This window comes from Mauremys reevesii, linkage group 12 (assembly GCF_016161935.1).
Source record: "Mauremys reevesii isolate NIE-2019 linkage group 12, ASM1616193v1, whole genome shotgun sequence".
NCBI classification, from domain to species: Eukaryota; Metazoa; Chordata; order Testudines; family Geoemydidae; genus Mauremys; species Mauremys reevesii.
In genome coordinates this window covers 12,584,035-12,608,713 of record NC_052634.1, presented here as the reverse complement: position 1 = coordinate 12,608,713, position 24,679 = coordinate 12,584,035, and the positions used below count along the sequence as shown (strand labels likewise).

The following is a 24,679-nucleotide window of genomic DNA, read 5'->3' as shown; positions in this document are numbered from 1 at the left end:
AAAGCCTTAGGGTCAAATTTTGCTCTCGATTGTGCTGACATCCTTAACCCTGACCTTAATAGGCTCTCCTGTAGATTAAATCCTTTCGGCTGTCATTACCATGTTAATCGCCCTTCAGTCAACCACAAACAATTCATTGGCAAATGGAAGTTCCATTCATTGTGTTCCCTGGAAGGAAACCGTTTAGGAAATCTAATTTGACCCCGGGAGTAATTTCACCACATGGAATTTGATATCTTAGCCCTTTGTTACTCTCTTTCCAAGAAGTCTTTTCTATGGGACTCTGATGGCTAGCGTTATTCTGCTTGAAGTTTAACCCGTAAACACTGGTGTCAGTTGCCACAGTTCTATTGATGTTAGTGGCACTACACTGATCTATGTCATCTTTAGTCTCTGGCCCAGACAACAAAACTCGCCCATGTGTCAGGCCAGCACAAGATCACTGAGCCATTTAAGCATCGCATAGGTCTTATGCTGGTCCACCGCACACGGGTGAAATTCAGCCTCTGAGCTTAGACTGTAAACACCTCAGGGCAGGGACTGATTTTTTTATTTGTGCCTGGTAGAGCACCAAGCCCACAGTAGCGGCACTAGATAACGTTTGAAGCAACAGGCACTGCTTGGGTTACATAAGGAATAATCTTGGCAGAAGTTTCATGGAGTTTGGGGCAGAGATAACAAACATTACAGGGTCACTTGGCTGGATTCTGAGCTCATTTACCCTAGTGCAAATCCAGGTTAACATTATGGAAACCGATAGAGTTATGCCTGATTTAAATTAGTGCAAATTAGATCAGAATCTGCCTGACTGACAGGTAGCTTAGGTTCTAAATGTGTGTGCATGTGAATTGGTTTTGCAAACCTTAATAATTTCATGATACATTTAAAAGTTAATGTTAAGAGGTATTTTTTTTAAATATATATATTTAAAGTTTTTCCTGCAATTTTGGCATCCACAACATTGCAGCACTTAGATAGCGCATGAGAATCAGAAAGTGTAACAGACAAGAGACAAAATGTGAGTCTGACCGGGTCTGGTTTCACTATCCAAGCTGATTCAAGAGTGAAAATGAAAACAAACGGGGAAGAGTAACCTAGATTATTAAATCTGAAATAATTGTAAACATCTGACATGCCGCTGGTCGTCTGTGTAAGGAAATATGCGTTTAGTAATGTGTGGGTGTATTCTTCTCTCTGCTACACCCTGTTTGAATGCATTAAAGTCAAGGAGATTGCAGAGGTGTAGCTAGAGAGAAGAATCAGATCCTGAGCTGCTGTATGTCAGTGGAACTCCACTGAAGTCCAGTATTTGGCACCCTGAGAAAGAGCCTTGGAAACAGTGACTATGTTTGATGATTAAACCCCTTTTCTCTGTGGGCTTGATCCTGCAAAGCTCCAATTAGCTGGAATGATGTAGAATCAGGCCCTCTAAGAGCATCCGTCCGGAGTTTGCAGGTTGTCTGGGGGTTCGATCCTGCAAGGGGCAGGACCATTATGGGGTGAAAGCCGCTGCTCCAAAAACATCCCCAGGAGAGACAAACCTCTCTCACTTGGTGCCACCTTTATGCTACGATCATCTCCTTTCATCACCCCCTGGAATACCAGGCTTCAACCTCCCCAGGACTTACTTGGATCTGTTGAGTGAGCCAGATATTTTCCTGCATGTTGACCCATTGCCACCGCACACCCCACACTTGTCCAGCTTCTTGGAGGAGCCAACCACGTGGTCACAGCCAGCCTTGATGCACTGCCCGTGGACACAGATGGAGAGGGTCTCTGGCCCACACAATGTCCCATCGATCACCTGGGCCAGAAGAAGCAGACAATAATGATACAGTTCCATGACTCCAGCTGGGGCCTTTCATCCAGTTATATCCCAGGCAAGGACAATAATAATTAAAGGCAAGTGTCTTACTTTGGCCTCAAATACTTTGAATTCGCTCCTCCCTCTGGCTCGGCAAAAGAGCTTGCAACGGTCCCGGGGGGACACCCCGGAATACTTGGGGAGCCACTCCAGCAGATTCCCGTCCAGATCTGTGAAGTTGTAGCTGTTGTACTTTGCGCACTGCTGCTCTCTAAAGCTCTTTCCTGAAAGGAAGGGGAAATGTGACCCTACAGCAACCCAACGGTAATGAATCACTTGCCTGAAATCTTACAAACGGCATCCACTCATGAGCTAGGCTTGCTGCTCAGCTGTGCATGCACACTGCAAGTCTCACCACTAGACCCTTGGGGAGCTGGGTGGATATGCCTACCAGAAGACTGTGGTCAATTAACCTGCCAATGGCTCTTGGGGAAATGGTGACTGGGAAGGGGTGGTTTTGGTGAATAAGCCTGCTGGTAGGTTTGGGAAGAGAGGCCGTGTTCTGCCTCCAGAAGCTGGGTGAGGGATACTCGGATTGTCTCAGTGGCAGACAGAGCCCCCCCTGTCTCCCTAACATTAGGCCATGCAGTGCCTGGCAGTCAGATCTCAGCAGACAGACTGCTGCCATAAATAATGCCTCGTAAATTATATCGATAGCTGTACAATGGCTCCTTTCACGTCCGCCTAAGCTCCCTCGCTGGGAAACCCGGCCGTTCTCTCTGGAGCGTCTGTAGACGGAGCCAGGGATATTGTGTGGAGGGTAGTGTGACTTGCAAACAGTGGATTACCATCTGGCAGGCATTCCTCTGTGCGGCATGACTGATATTTGGCTCTCTGACCCTCGCAGTATTTTCCACCGTTCTGAGGCGCGGGGTCGTTGCAGTCCCGGTACGAGAAGTGCACTCCTCCTCCGCACGTCCTGGAACAGGCTCCCCAAGGGCTCCAGGGGCCCCAGCTCCCATCCACCACAGGCTGCAAGACATTGCAAAGGATCCCGTTACGGAAGGCCCTCGTTATGGCAATGAAATAAATCAGTAATTACCCTTAGCTCTTATCCAGTGCTTTTCAGCAGTAGATCTCAAAGCGCTTTACAAAGCAGATCAGTATCATCTCCATTATACACATGGGGAAACCAAGGCACAGGGAGGAAAGTGACTTGCCCAAGCATTAGGCCAGCGTCCAAGCCAGGAACAGAAGCCAGCTCTCCTGAGTGCCAGTCCAATGCACTACCCACTAGAGAGGCCATTTGTGGGATGTTCAAAAGGGTTCTGGGTGCCAAAGACAGGCTTGTCCATTTAGGTTGAGATTTTCCAAGCTGCCTAAAGGAAATTTGTTCAAGGCACAAATGGCAGGTAGGTGCCGAGCCCTCAATAGGAGTTAGGCCCCTAACTGCCATTTGTGCCCCATTTTCCCCACTGAAGTGACTGGGAGCTGGGCACGCAAATCCCCAGGTTGGCTTTGCAAAACTCAACCGTAAGCCTGAGACCCAGGCCACCTCCCTCGCCACACCGCCAGCAGAGTCCAACCGGGCAGGGTCACTCGTGACATTGGCTCCAGGGTTTAAACTTTGCACAGCGGTGGCAGGCCTAATGCAGGGGAAGGCCCTTGCCTCCAGAGCCCCTGCCCTCTGGCAGCTCACCAGAGCCCAGAGCTTCTGAGCCATCATGTTCCACACCAGAGGAGAAGCCGGTGATGGGCTGTAACAGCCGCCCCTGGCTGAACATGGAGCAGGACTGGGGCCTGAAGTAGGGGCCTGGACCACCACAAGAGTAGGACAAGCTGCCCGAAGGACGGGAGCTATCATTGTACCTTTCAACCTTGTTCAGGGCTTAGGGCTTGACTCTCAGAGGAGATGAGCATCTATAGAAGTCTATGGGTGAAATCCTGGCCCCACAGGTGTCACACAATGGGAATTGACAGAGAGAGGGAAGGTAAGTCGTGGCTGGGCTTTGGGTTCATTTTGTGATAGGGACTGGGCTGCTGATGAGCCTAGAGGTGGTGTTTGTCAATCAGTGTGTTGCTGCAGAGCGCACGGGGTAGGTGGTTGTGTTAATTTCTAACTAGATAAATGTGACAAAAAACCTCACAAAACCCAATGGAGGTAGAATTTTTTTTTTTTTTAAATGCAGCCAAGCCACATGCTCTGGTTGAGGTTTAAACATCCCCTGTGGCGTTTGCAACCCAAACCTTGCAGCATCACCGGAGAACCAGCCAGGAAACAAACCTGTGGTGCCCAGGTGAAAACGAGCAGTCCACGTCCCTCGTGCCAGCTGAGTGAAGTGCAGAAAGCAAACAGCAAGGGGGGCGGGGGAGGAACACAAATATGATTGTTTGCACATTAAAAGATCGCTAGGATTGCAGCAGGAGCCCACAGAGGACAGGACACTCACAGTTAAAGGAGTAAAGCTGCGATGCTTTGGCACAGCAGGAGAGGCGTTCTCTCCTCAGTTCTTAGCCCCTGTGCTCAGTAGCAAGGTCACGAAGGCCAGAGGAACCACACCAGAGGAAAACTGTTGTGAATTATGACTCAGCCTCGTGATTTTTATCCTGACATTGATCCTGTCATGTAAATATGGAGGGCGAATAAAGGACAAAAGCACCAGGAAAATGACCCCATACGTTGCTTCCTAGCAGTGCTGACTGGGGGCCCTGATCTATCAAAGCACTTATGCACCTGCTTATCTTTAAGCACGATCAACTTTAATGAACCTATTCACGTGCTTACAGTTAAGCTCGTGTTTAAATACTTTGCTGCACTGGGCCCTGATTCAGAAGTAGTTGATCTCCATGTACATTGAGAAAATGACTCAAAGGCACAAGGACAATCTGCTCAGTCTAGTTCAGACCAGCGTAAACCATAATGAAATTCACTGCAGAGTTAATCTATGAGCTGGCCTTGTCCAGCACAGGCTGAAATAATAATAATAAAAAAAATCTCAGTGTAGCATGCTATCAAAGGAGATATTCACAACCCCCCCCCCCCAGGCAAATCAAAAGATATGGGCCCTTCCTGGATACAGGTTAGGATGGACGAGGATAAGGGAACTGCCCCCACACCCCTGCCAATTTTGTAACATGAGGTGCTTCATTTATAAATTGCCAGCCGTCTAGGAGCCCAGTTCCAATTGGCATAAACCTGATCCACAGGCAGGGCCGGCTCCAGGCACCAGCTAAAGCAGCAGGTGCTTGGGGCGGCCAATACCAAGGGGCGGCCCTCTGGCCGCTATAGGGGTGGTACGTCCGGGTCTTGGGCGGCAATTCGGCGGCGGGTCCCTCAGTCCCTCCAGGAGCGAAGGACCTGCTGCCGAATTGCCGCCGAAGAGTGGAGCGGCGCGATCGCGCTGCTGCAGCTTTTTTTTTTGGGGGGGCTGCTTGGGGCAGCAGAAAACCTGGAGCCGGCCCTGTCCACAGGGATCTGCATTAGCAGACTTGATTGCAGGATCGGGGCCATTGATCCTATCAGCAGTTAACACTCACACCCAGAGTATTTGCTCATCCTGTCTTTTCCCCGAGAGCCAGGCAGAAATTGCTTGGTGTTTGAGTTCACCCTCCTTGGCTGTAGGCAATGAGGAAATAGCGGTCTGAGCACAAGGCTGGGAGTCAGGACTTCAAGGTTTTAATCCCATCTCTGCTAGTGAATTGCCATGTGGCCTTGGGCGTGTCATGTCAGATCTCTGCCTCAGTTTCCACATCTGGGGTTAACGAGACTTCCCTGGCTCTTAGGAGGAACCATATATGCAAGTGCTAAGTATTAACTCTACTTAGATGGCAAACTGTTTGCGGCAGATGCTGTCTTTTTGTTCTGTGTTTGTACAGCACCTAGCGCAGTGGGGTCGTGGGCCTTGACTTGGGCTCCTAGTGCTACCACAATACACATAATAATGATAATATGGCCTTCAAGGCTGGGCAACGCCTAAAGCTCAATTGCTTTTAAAGATGATGGTGGAGAGGAAGATCATGGGCAGAAGCCAGAGGGCCCAGCTCTTCAGCCCCATTCTTGGTGAATAGTTCTTTCACCAGGGTAGAGACAGATCATCTCTTTCCCATCAGCCATTCTGTTACCTGGGGCTTCCTCGCATCTTGTGCCACGCAGCTGCCATCCCAGCACAGCCTGCCCGCTCCACAGGGCGTACCATCTGCCCACGGCAAGCTGCCATTTTTGGTGTGACACAGGGGCTCCCTGGTGTCCATTCTGCACCACAGCTGCGCACAGATGTCCTCGTCCGTGGTGTTTGGGCAGTGCCGGAACTCCTTGCCGAAGATCTGCTGGCACTGGCGGTCCAGGTCGTACATGGCGAGTTGGCCTGGAAGGTCTGTGGGGAGGACGATGGGTTCAGCTGGAGCATCAAGCAGACAGTCACCTGGTCAGTGAACAGGGCAAAGCAGAGTGAAATAAAGTCGTTTACCATTCACCTAAGGCATAGCCCTGGGCTCCTAGGGGCCAGCTCCATTACCTCGTTCTGTCCAGCAGAGTTGACTTTATTACCCCTACGCTGTCCCTGATCAGTGGGCGTCATGTCTAAGCCGTCAGGATCCCCCAGTGAAGCAATTCCTCAGCTGCTATTGGCGGCATGAAGCTGCCCCAGCACCTCTGCTTCCCTACCATAACCACTGTGGTGCGGGATGTTAAAGAGAGACGAGCAGCGAGGAAAGTGCACCGGGGACGCTCCAGTGCACGGTGTCTGTGACGGAGAGTTTAATAGGCCAAGCAGGTGGGTAAGAGACTGATATGGGCACTTGGGGGCCTCTGACCTATTCAGGCTTTGCCCAGCTAAGACGTCAGCCAGGGCCCGCTGCCTCCCTTTCACAGCTTGTGCGTTCCAACTTGCCACGGTGCTTGGGCTGGCCTAAGAGCTGAAGTCTCTGCACCCAGCTGAACAGGAGGCAGGGATATCAATAGGGCCATATTGTCAATGGCACATAGGCACCTAAGGAGGCAGGTGGGGTCGAATGGGATTTTCAAAAGTGCCACAGCAGGTTAGGTGACTAAATACATTTGAAAATCTGGCCCTGGAGGACCTGTGCTGGCCTGGGTCCCCATGGTTTGGAACAACCCCAGCCATCCAATGGGTACTGAATTGATTCCTACCATGTCCCCCGTCCAGAAACTCTGTGAGGTACATGGCACTGCAGGGGGACCAGGGCAGGGTCTTGTTCAAGTGGACAAAGAAAGGAGCCATCATGTGGTGTTTTCCCAGGGGCCCAAAGAGCCTCTCACAGGTCTTGGAATCATCATGGGGCATGCTGAGCACGTGGCCTGGAAAAGGAGAGAGCCTGAATGTTAGCAAGCCGTCTTCCTCCCTCCTCCCATCCTCACCAGCCTACATCCTCTCCGAGCACACCCCGCCCGGCCTCTGACACTTCCCGCCCTTCTCAGGTTGACAGCCTTGTCACGGGTTTGAACGGGGAACCCCCGTCGTCTTCCAGGAGAGTCCCAAACGGAGCACCTCACCTAGGACAGGCGTAAGCCAGGTGCAGGCAAAAGCAGGTGCCACCACAAGAAATAAGATGCTTGCTTGCGAGGTGGAGATTCCACTGTCCGCAACTCCATCCATTAACTTAGAGGGGACACCTGTATTTTCTGTGCCTGCTGCCCCAGGAGCGATCGAGCCAATCATCATATCTCAATTGGCAAAATGCGACCAACCAGACTCAGTAACAAAGCTCAACAATATCTTTTCCCCCCACTGTATCTGAATTACACAGTGGGAGCGGATCTCACGGGTTGGACCCAGACCAGTCTGAGTAGGCGCAAAGGACCACAGTGAATAAAAAGAAAAGGGTTTGGAGTGCTTGGGCCAGATCCTCAGCTAGTGTAAACTGGCATAGCTTGACTGTGGTGGTGGGGGGAAAGACATTTGGGGATATCATCTTGTTCACTCTGTTTGGGAGTATTACCTCTGCCCCCTGGATCTGGATCTGCCTGGTCTATTGAGCTGATAAACTCTTTGGGACAGGGACTATCCACACTCTGAGCAGTACCTGTCACAGTTGGGCCCTGATCTTGATTGGCCCTTCGACACTAATATAATAAACATCATTTATAATAATAATTGAAGTTAATGGAGCTACGCCAGTTTACAACGGTGCTGTGTGAATTTACACCAGTTGAGGATCTGGCCCTCCAGTTTAAACTGCCCCCTGCCAGACCCCCTGACTTGAGAGAGACTTCAGAGTGGAGATGCTGGCGCTATAAAGACCCTGCCGTGGATTCTGCGGCAGTGGTCCGGCTGGCTATTTCTCCAGTGCATGCCGTACAAAAGGAGTTACCTAGTTCATGAGCCAGAGTGTAGGCAGCCTGGAGACCCTCATCTTCAATCACAGAACAGCTTTTGTTGGGGTCGCACATGGTGCCGATGTCAGCCACTCCCAGGGTGTCGCAGCTCTGGTGCCCACAGAAGTCCTGTGTTTGAAAACGGAGTCAGAGGAAATATAGTTAGAGAAAGCATGGGTCCCCATGTGATTCCACGGACGCATGGCCTGTATGGATTTGTAGGTATATGGCTAACCAGGGATCTATCGATCATTCCGTTAGCATGCCACTCCCTGGGACTGCAGGAGCCCTGGGGTCTATTCCCACGTCTAACTTTTCCTTGTATGTTAACCTATGTCTTGCTACATAGATTGCTGAAAGAACTGTCTACGTCTGTACGTTTGTGCCAGGAGATGGTACTGCACGTTAGACTCAAAATCTACCAAGTTCTCTCATGCTTGAGGCATAGACAAAATGAACTCCTAGATCATTGCTGTCTATAAATCCCATGGTTCTGTGATATGAAATTAAGTAAGACAAGATGTGGCCTATTAACTGACTACTAAGTGAGGTTCCTCGTTATGGGATCTGTAGGTCAGTGGGTTTCCAAGCAGTTTGCATCTCTTCCTTTTCTCTAAAGTTCCCATGCCGTTGCTGGGCACCTGACGATGGACCAGAATGAAAATATTTCATGGAGAGGAAGGAGGGATGTATGGGTAAGCACTAGAGTGGGAATCAGGAGATCTAGCTTAAATCAGGAGATCCCAGCTCTGCCTCAGTGCCCTGGGGTTACCTTGGACAAAGTCATGTCATCTCTCTGGGTCTCAGTTCCCCATCACTGATATGGGAATAAGAGTCTGCATTCTATTTAGAACGTAAGAGCTTTGGAGAAAGGACCCTCTTTTAATAGGTATGTACAGCACCTAGCACTGTTAGAGTATTGGACTGGAGGGGGTATAATTCTGCCCCCTCCTTATTTCCCTCTATGCTCCAGGCCATGCCCAAGGTAAATCCCATATGGAATCTGGTCTCTCAGCGGCTGAGACTACAGACCTGTCTAGTCAGCAGGACAGCAGTGTCGTAGTGCTCTGGGTGACGGTCACTAGCGGGGTTGAAGCTCTGTTGCCAGTTGCAAAAGTTGCGCAGTGTGAGCCCTCCGTTGTCGGACACTTCCGGCCCGGCCTTCCCATCCTCCACAACCAGCACCTTCACCACCACCAAGCTGACGGAGTTCTTTAGGCTAGGGTGCTGGTAGATCCGAGCAGCCACTGACATCAAGGTCAGAACGTGGTTCTGAAACAAGAAAGGCAGACGGACAACCAGGGTGAAACCTTGTGGAGGGGAAACTTCTGGGTCCAAAGTATGCAGTGTGAAGTCTGCCACTTTCTGTTCTCTCGCAGGGGCCACTCCTTAGGGTTTTATTAAGTCCTGGGACGAAGCAATACAACCTTTGTGATCTCTCCTACAGCATCTAAAATGGACACCTAGCAGACAGCATCCGCAATACAATCCATGGGCCGCCTTTTCCACTGCCCTGCGCCTTGGGCAGTCGTTTACGCCAGCCCAGAGTGGGCGTAAAATTCTTACACCTGCTCTGTACTGGTTTAAATTACAACTCAAGGTGCAAGGCAGGGGAAAATCAGATCCCCTAGATCGAGGTGTGTATCTCAGTCTTTGTCTGCATTGCCTTTTGTAATAGCTTGGAGCACTGCTGATCCTCTGTATTGCAAATAACGTACTGCTGTCTGCAGCAGCTCAGGAGAAGGATGTCAATGATCTGAGGGATGTGTTTGTGCATCCTCAGTTGTAGCATGAGCCATGCCCTCATTTTCCAACCCCTGTCCTCTAAAGCCAGGAACCAACCAGAATGTAACCACTTAAACTATACATTTTCCATCTCAGTGCTGTGTATGTAACACCCGCATATCTATGTGGTCAGCAGGGTTTGATCCGAGGGCCTTCAGCTCTAAACTACAAGCCTCTGCTAGTTGAGGTATAGCAAGAACTCTCTTAGCTAGCAGCAGTAGCAGGTTGTTAACCTCTATGTGGAACAGCCTCTAGAGGGGGCATGACACATACTTTACAAGCATTTTAAAGATACAAAATCTTTAAGTACGAACATGGGGGAGGGGGGAAGCAGAGGTAAAATCAATGTAATTCTGTCGACTTTAATAGAGCAACACCAATTTTCACTAGCTGAGGATCTGGCCCCAAGTCTTCACTCTACTGTATGGTGGAGTATTTGCTGGTCTTTACACTCAGCTTCAAATTATGTGCTCTTTAAACACATTCTCCACTCCTGAAGGGTGGTCAGCACTCCGGGCTCAGAGATTCCTAGGAAGTACGAGCATAGCAGGAAATAGCCGAGTTTGTTCCAGCAAGCCCCAAGTGCTGTGGTACTTTAGTCTAAACCAAGTGTGGGCGTTATACTCTGGTGTTATTATTTGTGAATGGGATTTGTTCCTATAGCACTTATGCAAGCTGCCAAGCATTCACTCAGGGGTTCCTTCTGCTTGGGCGAACAGGCGAACCAGAGGTTACCGAATACGTCAAATGCTCCAGCAATGTTTAGGTTGATGTAAACATCTTATCGGCGCGTTGAAATTCCTCCTCTGTTTGGCACCATCTCACGGAATGATATTCATGAGAAAAAAATGCAATCATTACACAACAGCATGAGTACTGAGAAAGAGAACGTGGCTTCTCTCATCCCAGGCAAATGACACTTTGCGGTCTCACCTCAGTGACTTTAGCATAATTATTTAATTAGATTAGATTCAGACATAAGGACTGAATTTTGCCCTCTTACACCTGTGCCAATCCAGATCAGCTCTGAAGTCAGCAGAGCTGCTACAGATTTACACCAGCAGCTGAGACCAGAATTTGGCCCTGTGAGTTTAACAATCTCAGCTCTAGCTGGAGTGAACCGTATCCTGTAGTATGGAACTCACCAAGTTCTTTGCCTCCGTGGGGAATAAACAGCTCACAACACTCACAGCCTTTCTGGGCCAGTGATTTGCATGGGAGGAGCAGAAGCACCATTTGCTTAGAAAATTAGTAAGACTCACCAATGCAAACATGTAAATCAGTGGCCATGATGGGCATCTCGCTTGCATTCCAACATTCAGTGGATCGGAGGTCTTGTCACAACACGGAGCCTCTGACGCACTTTGCGACGTTCATATATTAATAATGTACAAAATGACTTTCCTCTCCAAGGAATCCCAGGCACTTCACAGACTGTGTGTGGAGATCAGTCATTGCTGATAATGCAGCCACCTCTGGGGTGGAATGAGAGAGCTGTTTAACAGCAACACTGCACAATACCGAAGGGTGTGAAGTGAAGAATACCACAATCAACTGCAACTGCAGGGAGCAGCAAGATTCAGGAAGTGGAACATAATTAACTAAATGGAAATGTGGCTGACACACTGCAGTCAGCGTATCCCTATTCTTATGAAAAGTGCCAATCCTAATTAGCAAAATGCGGTCAGGAGCTTGGATTTATGTCTCTTCTGAAAGACTAATTGGTCCACTGGGGGTGTCTTGAACCAATGCCATATAAGCAGGACATTCCTAGTTATCTTAAATCATTCTGCAACATATTATCCCATCACAGACTAGCCACACGAACAGATGTCTAATTTTAGCAATATGCACGTTAGTCAGATTCAGTCCATTACATTATAGCAGGCACCAGAATGAGTGAGGGGCGCACTCACTAGACCTGTTTATTCAGACTGACCAGAATTCCATAATGCGACACACAGTTGCAAAGCATAGAGCAGGTGCAGCAAAGAATTCACTATTGGGGCAAGAAGCATACACAAGGTTGTGCAACTTGCAAAGTCCTACTGTTACTGTACCAGGGGAAACGTGAGAATTCTTTCTCTCTGCCTCAAGGTAAAGTCAAAATGGGCACCCTAATAAAAAGGCCACAGAGCTGTGGAATAATTCATCTGAAGAGGACTCCATATTTCACAAGACTGGGGTTGAAGTTGGCATAATGACCTCCAATTTAAAACAGAAGGCTCCCCGAAGCACTTGAATGCATATGCAAACCATCCAGGGGTTCACATCACCCACCACAGAAATGCAGCTGTCTCTGGGGTGGAATATGATAGCTGCTTAGTAGAATATAGCGATCGTTTGGCAGGAGAGGGATGAGGTAACAAAGGAGACTGGAACCAGAACGAGAATTTTGAAGGGTCTGAAAATAATTATCTATATTGAAATGGCTCAGACACCTGGGTTTACATTTCAGTTCTTGCAAAGAGTGCTATGAGATCTTTTCTGAGCCCAAAGATGCAGGATACTGGAGCATGCTCTGGTGGGGTAGGCTGGTTTGGCAGACCTCACAGTGGGGCTAGGGTTAAAAATCTTATTTCCTGCCTGTATCTGCAAACATAGAAAAGAACTGGAAGGCAAAGATGGAAAGTGAACCAAACAAACAGCTATTTAGTGAAGATTAAAAGGTCAAATTCACTTGTTCCACCATCTGGTGTCTATTTATACCAGCGCTCTGCCTGTGCAGTGCATTCTGTTTCAGCATGCGAGCAAGGGCTTCCGCTGGCCTGTGATAGGAACCTGGCTGCTCTTGGGCGAGAAGCAAGCCACCTGCAGAAAGTCCATTGGACCAGCAGAACCCGTTCAGAAACATGTTGTAATCTGAGGGGTTCTGCAGAGGCCAATCACTGTGTTTTCACAGCTGAAGACAACATTTGAAGTTGTTTGATCCTGCTTGTCCACTTTCCTTTCTGTCACCCCAACCCTACTGGCCTCTGTATTAATGAAGAACGTCCAGAGTGAGATTTAGCCTCTCTCTGTCATTGGATCTCCATGAATTCCCTTCGTGTGCCGAAGAAGCAGGGTTAGATTTAGGAAAAGGGTGGAATCAAGGCTGAGGGGATCAGATCTGACGAAGTTAAAAATCTCGTGAGATGATTTTTGCCACCTTGAATGGCATTGTGGGATCAGGAGTGTTCTTGTGAGATTTCTGCCATCTTGTCAAAAAAAAAAACTGCTCTCGAGAGTTCACTCACATCTTTAACTAAAGCAAGACAATTGGTCCTTTTCCAGTCCTGGATGTGACCTAGAATTAAAACTGGAGGGGCAGGTTCCAATCTGGGGAGATGAATCTGGATCACTATCAAATTCTCAGAGGAAAGAGAGAGGAATCCTTCCTTTTCACCCAGTGCATTGGTACAGCTGCCTGGGCAGATGCAACAGGATTTGGCACATACTGGAAAAAAGTGGTACGTTTCCACTGTTTAATGAAGCTCACGGTAACTTTCCACCTCCCCTGTAGTGGTTGTGGAGTTGTGATTCTCTGCTGATTCCTATTGCGAGAAAACCAAATTCCATCCAATTCCCCCAAAAGGAAAAACAGACTGGGGAACACATCAGAAAATGCCACTCAGTGACCCTCAGTAGCAGACACATCAGATTTAGGAAGTTAAGTGGTGCCTCAGTTTCCCTCTGGGAATGATGTTTCTTAATATCCCTAATGAGGCGCTTGAAAATCTATGGCTGATGTACTGTGGAAGCCTAGATATTAATTATTATTAGGTATTATGATGCTCCGGTAGTATTAACAGCTCCTGCTCAGCTGAGTTACAAAGCAAATGAGTTGCCTTTCCAGCAAGGAACCCACGTGCCCCATTGGTCAGGCCAGCAGCTCTGCAGCTGACTGAGGTGAAAAGCACAAACCATTACAGATCATGAGACTGCTGCTAGCGTACAGCACAACACAGGGGGAAGGAGATAAGATGAGAGATAAGAACGTAAGTGGTTAGGTTTAATTTGATCACATCTAAGGATTTCATGTGACTGTAAAGAGTCTTGCGAAATGCCTCTCTGCACACTTATTTATCTGAAGCTGCACAGTCCGTTGAATATTGTTGGGGGGAAGGGTAAAAACTGAATGAAACTGTACACACACACACACACTCTCTCTCTCATTTGGAGGGGAAATAAGTCCAGGGCATTCTGTATGCAAACAGACCATGGGAAGAAGACAGGTGGTCAGTTTTTAGGACTGACGAGCTCTGAAAAGGACCTTTAAAAGCCCCCCCCCCCCCAGCAGCCAGCACTGATCTGATACTATGCAGCCAGATTTTGTGTGGAACTTGTTCCCCGAGCATTTGTCCCTACAGCTGCAAAGCAAAACTCACTCCCTGCTGGTTGTCAGGACCTTAATCGGTTGGTGTGTGCAGCGTGGAGCCACGGGACTGGAGTGGAGCTCCTCGGGAGATGGCTCAATATCAGCTCCTGTTCCCTAATGATACAGGCTAGCGGGAACCAGAAGGATGTTCCAGCCCCAGCTGGAATCCCTGGCGGGTGGGGAGCGCGGCAGCCTCCTCAATGTTTACCAAAGTCTCTGGGAGCTCTTGGCGTTTCTGCCAGGGCCTTGGCTCCTGCCTCTCACGCAACACCTCCTTCGGCAGTTAGATGGCCGAGCCAGGAATTTCCTAGCACAAAGCCAGGCTGCAGCCAAAGTAAGTTGTGGGCAGCATGGGGCCAGGAGGCAAAGTGAACCCTGGCCAGTCCTCCTGCTTGCTGCCCTGCTCATATTCCTCACGGTCCTCTTTCTTCTCCAGCTCCTCTCCTCCCTCTTTTCTTTGTTCCTTCACATGCTTTCCCCTTTCCCGTTCCTCCTCTGCCTCATCTCTTCCTTTCCTTCATCTCTTTCTAGTCCTTTCTTCCCCCCTGCTCGTCAGCTCTGTCTCTCCTCCCTCCTTTCCTACTCTCTCTCTCTTCCTCCACTCTCCTTTCCTTCCCTCCTCACTGATTGTTCCATGCTTAAGGAGTTGGGGATGCTCCGATGTTCTTATCCTCTGCTCAGAGCGTGCTTTTCATACACCCCTCCGCCCCGTAACCTGACCAAGAGGCCTAGGGTCAGTACAGTTGGGCTTGGAATCCAACCTGCTTTCCTTCTCCTTTGAGATGACAGCATTTCAGTCACCACAGCCCTTTCCTGATCAGCTGACCCATTGCGGCCAGGTCAGCAAATATCATTATCCCCATTTTACAGGTGGGCAAACTGAGGCACAGAAGGGTTAAAGTGACTTGGCCAAGGTGACACAGCTTGATAGTGACAGAGCTAGGAATAGAACCCAGGTGCACTGACTCCGAAGTTCCTTGCTCTCACTACAAGAACACACTCCATCCCAGAAGTAGAATCCAGGAATCCTGATGCCTCGTCCCATCTTCTAACCTGCTAGACACACCAGATCGGAGAGATGAAGCAATGTCTGTTTTCTGAGGGAGCTTTGGACAGGAGCACAGTCACGTTTGTTTAGTCTTTTGCCACCACTGTAATTATTCCGGGCTAGGTTGTTTTCTCAGCATGTGGGAGTTGCGCACAGATCCTTAGGCATGAGACGCAGAGTAATCACAATGATCTCTTACACTGTGCCTTTCATACCAAAGTGCTTTATAATCAACAGTCACTTTGCCAGCAGCCACCTCTGGGGTCAGCTGTGGCAGCTGTTTAACATTATGCTGCAGTTCAGGAAAGGAAGTGGAGAAGATTCCCACATCCAGTGGGCAGAAATTGAGGTGGGGGGGGGAGAGAATATATTGACCCTCTCTGGATTATGCCTCTTAAGCTCCTTGCTCAACCTCATCCTGGACTTCTTGAACCCAGAGTTCAGGCTGCCAAAGTTATCTCACTTCCATGTGCAAGTGAAACTCCAACCAGGAGCCCCGGAGTGGAGAGGCCAATGCATTGATGTGCTCAGCCACCCAATTCTCTTGCTCTTCCTTTTCCTCCAGGGCTGCAGTGAAAAGCAGCTGGAAACAGCCCACGTTAATTGAACCTTCAGAGATGGCCCCCGCAGATTGCAGAATGCCCCCTTTATCCAGCAATCAGATAAGGAGGGCTGGCTCCTTTTGTCAAGGGATTAATTGAACTCTATTGTGCAAACTGTGAAAAATCCTGGCATAAGCCTGGGAGAGAGAGCCTGCACAAGGCAATCTTAGCTCCATCTCAATCACATCTGGAGCCATCTGCTGTCACGGCCGGAGAGCACAGCGGCCAGAGAGCACAGAGTGGCAGAAAGGCAGCAAAGCAAATATCCGTTTCCTCCTTGGAGAGCTACAACTGTTGACCTGCACTAGATGGAAGCCCAGGGTGACATTTTCAAAGCCTCTTAGGGGTTCAGACATCTAGTTCCCGTTGGAATCAGCAAGAACTGTGCATCTCATTCCCCTAGATGACTTTGGAAATTTCACCCTGAAACGTTATGGGACACAGAAAATTCATCTGAGCTGGAATAGCCACTTGGTAGATGGGAACTGCTAGAAGCAACTCTACCAGCAAGATCTGGTTGGGTTTAGCTCACCTGCAAGGTCACTTTGAGGATCAGTTGGCCTATGTAGAGGCTGTGCCCTGCTTGTCTGCACTAGATGGGAATTCGACTGTAACCCGATGCAATACAGCCTTGCTCCACAGACAGGGTCCAGCTGTTTAGCTACTGGCTGTTCTCAAAGGAAACAGATTGTACCAGGCCCAATGGAGCTCTAGTGCAGACCCCAACTGTATGGAGGAAATGCTACAGTCAAGGGTAGATCTTATGACTTACTCAGAACTGCTTATTTTATCAAGAGTCTTGTGATATTTGATGCTTTTTCTTCAAGCCCCAGCTGCTGGAGTCAGGGGATACCAAGAGAGTCCCAGTTTTCTCTGACAAGAACAAAGGAAGTTACAGAGAAAAGCTTGAAGGCATGACCCCAGTGCACCCTGAAGGCTCAGAGACCAGATGGCAAAGAAAAAGGACCCAACATTTATTATTGTTTGAAATCTCATGATTTTTAAGACCAAACTCTTGGAGTTGGCAACACTGTGCCCACAGCCAAAGCCCTTGCTCCTTCCAGGCCGGCTGAGGTCACTCTCAAGTGAGCTGGGCACGCTAGTCAGGAGACTTGCATCTGAGCCCTGACTCTGGCACTGACTAGCTGTGCTTCCTTAAGCAAGTCAAAGAGACCATCATTTTCAAACACACCCATTGCTTCGGGTGCCTAACTCCACTCCCCTTGGGCCTGATTTTCAGAGGCCCCATCGAAGTCGGCGGCAATTGTGGGTGCTCAGCATCTCTGAAATAATTAGGCCCTAGTCCTTTCCATGCCTCAGTTTCCTCAACTGTTAAAAAAAAAAGCCCTATTGTGCTAATGGTGTTCACCCACCTTTGTAAAGTGCTGTGAGGTCTCTGGAGGAGCCGTGCTGAGCATTGTGTGTCTGGTGCGGGTATTTGCATTTATCACTGTAGAATCTAGGCACCGTTCATCACTGCTTACGTCATCTTGTGAAGGTCTGAGTGCCTCCCGAGAGTCGCCGAGCGCTCCCAAGGCCCGTTGAGCGGAAAGCGCTCAGCACTGCTCAGGAGGTGCTCAGCACCTCTCAGGAACAAGCCCATAGGTGCAACAACAAATGCCCACTGGAATAATCTGATTCAGAGAAGTGATGAGAAATAGAGACCCTTAGGGCCTGGTTCTGCTGTCACCTCCCCCTCTGATGTCAGGACAGTTATTCCTGGTTTACACCAGTGTAAAGAGGGAGCAGGATCAGACCCTTGCTGTCTGAGTTAGGCTAACAGCTGAGCTACTTGAGGAAGGATGGAGCAAATGGAATGGAATGAATAAAACTTTGATAGAACTTCCTTAATAGCAGCATAAAATTGATTACAACTTACACTGCTCTGACTCTCCCATTTCCTCTTATGTATATCCAATGCCTGATCGGTTACAGCTTATGTAAGAAAATAGCTTCTTACTATAAACAATGCTTCTGACCTTTAATAAATATTTGGTAATTAAAGTGTTGTTACGGGAAGAAAAATAACTATGTAAATATGGTCCCTTCTGTCTCAACATTTTTGCTCCCTGTGCAACTTCCAGTCAGATGTAGATGTGCTGCTCTCACTGACGGAAACAAGTTTGCATTCCCACTAGCTCAGCAAAGCCAGTTCAGCTATGGGAGCGTGAGCTGGATTCTGAGCCGCCTCCTGGATTGCCAGTGGAGTTTCAGCTGCAGAACTCTTGTTACAGATCATGCAAGAAGCCGAAATAGAGCCGGTGAGTGGGACCATTTGGAATAACCGTCCTGGCGTGTGTAAACTCAGCACTAGAACGGAATGGGATTTTTCCCCCCAAAAAATGTTGATTTTTTTTTACCATTTTCTTTCTGCCAGGAAAAAAAAAAAAGACCTCTCTTCATTCTGCCCCGCAAAATAAGCATCTTGAAAATGATATTTCCCTCCCCTCCCCCTTTTGGGATTAAGCAGAGAAATCAGTAGGAAGGGGAAGAGGGTAGGGCAGGATGGGGAACCGAATGAGGATTACTAGGGTATGCTTTGCCCAAGATACTCCTCTGAGTTACATCTCTAAATCCTGAGGAACTCCCCTGAAATAAGTTCAGTCTTGCTTTTGTGAAAGATGATGAGCCAGAAACCAACCTCAGTTGCAGAAAATGGAGTTACGCCATATTCCCCCTGAGAAGCCCTAATGCTTATGCTCCCGTCCCACTACACAGCTTGGTAACTTCCAATAGTGGATCGGGAGAGGGCCCCCTTCCACCCTTTTACACACTGTCCTGGGATCTCTTGGCTGATAAGCAGCCTGTTTCCATGGCCCTCTGGTGGCATCACTTTCCTTTAAACCACGGTAACTAGCTTCTGGATTTGTCCCATAGCTACATCCTTGGCATGTCAGCATCCCATCGGTTCTAAGTGCAGCTCAGTGGCCGTGGTGCCATTGCGAGCTGCCTAGCGAGAGCTCGATCACAGAAACCCAGCAAGATCAGTTATTTGGTCAGAGAGCTGTTGATTTCATCAGCGTGTCTGTAGACAGCTGGGACCAGCTTCAGTAACTAGCTGGGGACAAACCCTACCACTGTTTTCAAGCCACTTGTTGCCCATTTGAAAGCAAAAATAGGACACGGAAGATGCAAAACCTCATTACTACTACTATGGTCTGCACCGATGGCCCCTCTCAGGGCTGGGATGGGAAATGCAATGGTGGGGTGACATTCTTATCCAAGGCCAAGTCTTTTTGCCATGGGCCCCAAACCTCAGGTTCTTGCGTTCCGAACGCTCACTGACTTTGTCTGATGAAGAACTGAGCAAACCAGTTAGGACCTTACGATTTGGGTCACAATGTTGCATCTAACAGGACTTGATCTACTGCTATTTTGAATGTAATCTCTTCGGGGCAGGGACTTTGTCTATCTACACAGCACTGCGCAGCCTACTGGTATTCGATAAACAACAACAAACAAGGGCCAAAGCCAGAGTCTTGCTGAGCACCCTCAAGTCCCACTGAAGTCAGTGGGAGTTGGAATGCTCAGCACTTCTCGGGATCAGGCCCGTGCATGCTGGAACAATTAGTACAGTGGGGGTGCTGGGAGCCATTGAACCAAACCGTAAACCCTGGATATGATGGAAACCACTTCCAGCCAGGGGGTGCGGCCCCCCCACCCCAGCACCTGTGATCAGGTCTCAACTGAAGAGAGCAGGAATGAGAATGTGCCCCACTGAGGAGAACATGAAGGGAAGCCTTTGGGAAGGGGTCAGACCCCACCTTAATCCTGCTGGCTGCTTGCTTACTTCAGTCAAAATGCAGCACATGGGTAAATTGCAGCCAGATGAAACCCACCCCTGTATCCCACTGCTTCAATCTGAGCTCAATACTGAGAACTACTTGTCTTGTCTCTTGCACATCCTCCCCAGTATGTGTGTGTATACACCCCACCCCCACACCCAAGCTGGTTATGGACCATTCGCCATTTAGTATCAACTGCTGCTATCCTACAGACGTTACTGTTTAACACACTGGTGCCAGTCTCTTGCACCGTCTCTCACTTTAGTACCTAAAAGCACGAGTGGGTCACTCAAACAACACAACGACAAACCTAGAATCAGTCCGGCCTTCAGTGCCAGATCCACCCTCTGCTGCAGAATACCCGCCACCAAAACAATGGCAAATACCTGCACTAGCAGGTGGCAGGGTAATATACTGAGTGGTGTGGATTCCACTCGGTGCCAGTGATGGCTGGGGTATATATGCCTCTTGAGCCATGGTCTCCTTTCCCTCTACACTTGGGCAAGTCATGTCCCTCTGTGTGCCTCGGTTTCCCCATCTCTAAAGAAGGGGAGAGCGATACTGACCTCCCTTGCAAAAAAACTATGAGATCTGCAGATAAAAAGCACTATAAGACCTAGGGATTGCTGTTATCATTACACTAATGGAAGTTACACAGGGATTTCCAGGGGTAGATTGTGTTCTGCTGTCTAAATGTGCCGTATGCCCCCAGACAAGAGCAGATGGATTTCGTGCTTACACTTGTACAATTGCTCATGGTGCAGCTGATGGCTGGGCAGGTGGGTAGATGTTGGGTTTGGGCAGAGACTATAGCCCAAGGGTTTGAAAAGTGACAGTGCTGGTGACGGGGGCCCTGGCTGAGAGCCCTGGAGACAGACACTCTCTGTCCATACAGCAGGCTTGGCAGGGCATGAACCTTGCCAGAGAGCACCAGTCCCGACCTGGAGGGTGAGAAGGGAGATCAGTCTGAATAGAGAGGCAAAGGACTGAGTCGGCTGTGGAGGCTGAACACGTGGCCAATCAGTGCCATTGGTATGATGCTCTGGACACGTGAGACCTGGACTTGTACCGGGCCAAGGACACCTCTTCTCCCATAGAAGAGAGAACGTTTCCCAGGGCAGGAGCACGGGGAGGAGTCTGTTTGCTTCGTGGCATGAGTGTGTTCATGTGCAGGGAGGGTCTGTGCTAACTGATAGCAGGTGGCTAACCTCAAGCAGGCTGGGGCATTGTTCCACTGAGGCTTGCATTACTCACCGTGCTAAAGCTGCAAGAGGGAATTCAGTTAATCCCTTTGCTTTGCAGCAGAGCATTTTCCCTATATATCCAAGAGACAGAGATATTACTTCCTTCTCCCCCTCTCCCCTCCAAACCCTGTCCTCAGAACCATGGGGAAAAGTAGCACTTTCTCCTTGGTGAGATGTAGGCCTAGACACGGATCACTCCACTGGCCAGAGACACTTCCTTCACCTCCTGCTACAACAGTGTTTCCTACTTCCCCGGCTAGCTCTGTCGCCACGTGAAAGGTACTAGCCCATAGCTAGTGACAATGCTGTTACAGTTAAGGGTGAGGGCAAATCCATCGCTAGCTGATCAACCCAGCTGCTCAGAACAGTCTCCACAGTTTTCCTTTCAGGCTGAAACTGCACCCTTTGTCAGCTCAAGAGTGCAACAAAGCTTCAGCAAAACCCATGCAGCTAACTTTGAATGAGTCAGATAAGGAAAATACTATTAGTCTGGTTAAAACTGTGTGTGTGTGTGTGTGTGTGTAAATGCACAAACATTGCTTAACAATAGCTGAGTTTTAAAATGCATCACACTTGGGACGTAGCTGGACCTCAGTGAGGGATATGCACGTGATCATGCTCATTACAGGTTTGAAAGCCCACCTTACAGATGCTGTAGATTAACTGGGCATAACCAGGGCTGGGAATGGGTGACAGGGGATGGATCACTTGATGATTCCCTGTTCTGTTCATTCCCTCTGGGGCACTTGGCACAAGCCACTGTCAGAAGACAGGATACTGGGCTAGACAGACCTTTGGTCTGACCCAGTCTGGCCGCTCTTATATTCACCTTCAAGGATCATCTCTTTCATTTGATATCTATGTCACAAACACACTTCAGTGACCCTTAGGATCTGAAAGCACTTTTGGAACATTAGTGAACCAGCCTTATGCCAAAAGCACAGAGAATGTAATGGAAGACAATTCACTTGTTTGGAGGGGGGCGGGGGACCATGCTATAGTCTCTCATAGAAATATATCCCTGCTACAAAATTCAGCCAGGTGGGGCCAAGACCCTATAGAAAAGGGCTCAGGTTTTAAGACCAATTTCTATAGCAGCCCATTAGTTGTCTGATCATAGGATGTTTCCATACAGGTAAGCGTCACAACCCGCCCTGGGAGCCGGGGCACTGGCCATGTTTAGAACCCCCCTGGTCACCAGAAGGTGAATTCAGGTCTCTCCCTCCCCACCTGCCACCCAGTCAGGGTACCTGGAGAGGGACCAGCCGCAGAGTCTTTGCAAAGCAAGCTCGTGGACAGTCACCAGCAGCTCCCAAACCGGAACCCCTCAAGATCACCCCTGAGCTCCAGGTATTTCTGCTTGGTGGAGACAGGACCGAGAAGCCTCTAGCCCTTGTGGGGAGCAGCCGGAGCGCAGCGCTAACACCGGGGCTTGGTTTCTGAGCTGAGACAGCCGGTCTCCTCGAAGCTCCACACCCTCCAGGGAGAGACAACTCCTCGCCCTCAAGTCAGCGCGACCCCTGAGAGTGGCTGCTCCCCCAGTGGGGCTCACGCCCCTGCCCCCTCTCATTCCCACGGGTGTCGGGTCCACTCGCGCCTGGGCTGATCCGGGGGGGTCCCACCGGCGCGGACACGCGCGGAGGGTGGAGAGGGACCTGCCAAGGGCTGGGGGAAGCATCTTCTTACCTTCAGCTCTTCCCCGTAGAACTGGACCATGGACGCGTCCGCCACCAGCAGCGTCTCCACGAAGCGGGCCTCGGACACGAAGCGCCTGGCTCGGTGGCTGGTCCCCACGGGCGGCTCGCTCCCCACGGGCAGCTCGCTCCCGGGCTCGGGAGGCTCGGGCGCCCGCCGCCTCTGGAGTCGGTGCGGCTGCAGCAGCGGATCGCCGCCCCCGGGGGCCGCGGGCTGGACCAGGTACTCGGCCCCGTCCACCAGGAAGGAGCCGCGGATGCCCCGGCACAGGCTGACGGCCGCCAGCGAGCCGGGCTGCGAGTTGACGGTCCCGGAGTAGAAGCATTTCCTCAGCCCCGCCTCGTCTTCCTCTGCCCGCGGGCCCGGCCGGCCCAGGCGCTGGATCTTCAGCCCGGGGGCGAGGAAGCTGGCATCGGGCGCCAGCTGCAGCACGAAGTCCCGGCTGAAGGCGGAGAGGCAGAAGGAGACCTGCTCTCCGCCCCGCGGGCCTGGGATCCTCACCGGCACCACCTCCTGGGAGTCCCCGGGCTGGGGGGGCAGCGCCCGGGCAGCGCCCAGCGCCAGCAGCAGGAGGGGGAAGGCAGGTGCCAGCCTGCCAGGCAGGGGCGGCTCCCGACGGGAAAGGGGCATGGATGCCACGGGCTTGGAACCGGCCAAGTGCGACGGGAGACCCAAGTGCTAGGGCAGGGCAGGGCGCGCTCCACAAGCCGGCGTGGGACCGGCGCTGGGGAGTGAAGCCAGATGCAGTAGGAGAGGGAGAGATTAACGCCGGCTGGTGTAATTACCAGCACCAGCTCCCTGCACCTTTGCGAGCCAAACACCCAGCAGCTGCTAGTCAGCTGGCTGCTTGGGCAAGGTGCTGAGCCGGAGGGGGCTTGGGGAGGGGGCTTCGCACTCTCGCTAAGAGTTTGCGTCTCGCCTGTCTTCCCCAGGCGCTTCTGGCCAAGCTCGCCTGGAGCAGCCCCTCCAAAGCCTTTGCAGCCCCAAAGCAGGCTGCCGACGTCTCAGTATTTATACTTTCTTCCCCCTCGTTTGACATAAGAGGTTTATTTTTGATCTCGTACTATTCCACTTTCCCCTCCCCTGGGACCCGCAGGAGGAGGAGGAGAAGTGAAAAAGGAAAAAAAAAAGTTTTGGATGGAAGTGGAGGCCAATCAGGAGCCAGAGGGACCCGCCTCTCCTGTTTAAGTGTCAACTCCAGAATCCCCCCCTCCCCACCCTTTTACTCACTCCGTATTAACTCCTTCAGCCCAGCCTCTGTCGAGATCAAAGAGCCCACTCTCACAGCAAGAAGCCCCTGGATTCCAGGGGAGTTAGTCCTGATTTACACAGAGATCAGACGTGGACCCTCCCCTGCCCCCCCCCCCAGCTTTCACCAGTTTCACCCCCCCTGATTCCAGAGGAGTTGCTCCAGATTGCCATGTCAGAGTCAGACCCTTGGGGCCTGAATCGGCGCCCACCGATTGCAAGGAGAGCCGCCGAGAGCAGAATCAGCCCCTTACGTTTCAGGCAGCATTATCGTCAGGGCTGAAGGCAAACTTCCTGCATCAAGTTTTCCTCTGTAGTCCACAATACCACCCCCCCATATCAGCCAGCGGCAATACACCCTGTGGTCCAGAAGCAAATGCTCACTGTCCCACAGGGAGTGCGGTCTCTGAACAGAACATCACACAAGCAGCTGGAGCCTGACGGTATGAACGACGCTGTTTTCCTAAAGCCAAAATAAAGATCAGGTTTTATGGACTAGCTGGTAAAGCAGATTTCTAGTGTGTGCCTATGAGAATAAAATGACCCAAACCACACTGTTCCTTCCCCACCTTGTTTTGTGTGGTGCGCACCGAGGGGGGTATTCCTGAAACTATCCCATCTCATGATGTAGAGAAACAGAAATCACAGCTAGCTTGATGCCTGAGAGTCTTTCTAGGGAGTAGCAGAGTCCTGTAGCACCTTATAGACTAACAGACGTATTGGAGCATGAGCTTTCGTGGGTGAATCCCCACTTCGAGTGGGATTCCTAGATCTGGA

General features: G+C 50.2%; 1 protein-coding gene across 1 annotated transcript in view; it reads right to left on the bottom strand.

Moving 5' to 3' along the window:
- The window catches only part of ADAMTS8 (ADAM metallopeptidase with thrombospondin type 1 motif 8), a 30,518-nt gene extending 7,234 nt beyond the window's left edge, over nt 1-23,284 (bottom strand). The window contains exons 1-8 of the mRNA XM_039496689.1: nt 22,646-23,284; nt 9,171-9,410; nt 8,135-8,267; nt 6,954-7,121; nt 5,927-6,225; nt 2,653-2,836; nt 1,916-2,088; nt 1,629-1,804 (exon numbers count right to left, since the gene is read on the bottom strand). Of these exons, the coding sequence (XP_039352623.1) occupies nt 1,629-1,804; nt 1,916-2,088; nt 2,653-2,836; nt 5,927-6,225; nt 6,954-7,121; nt 8,135-8,267; nt 9,171-9,410; nt 22,646-23,284 (2,012 nt within the window). The remainder of the gene's footprint in view (nt 1-1,628; nt 1,805-1,915; nt 2,089-2,652; nt 2,837-5,926; nt 6,226-6,953; nt 7,122-8,134; nt 8,268-9,170; nt 9,411-22,645) is intronic.
- Nucleotides 23,285-24,679: the final 1,395 nt, after the last annotated feature.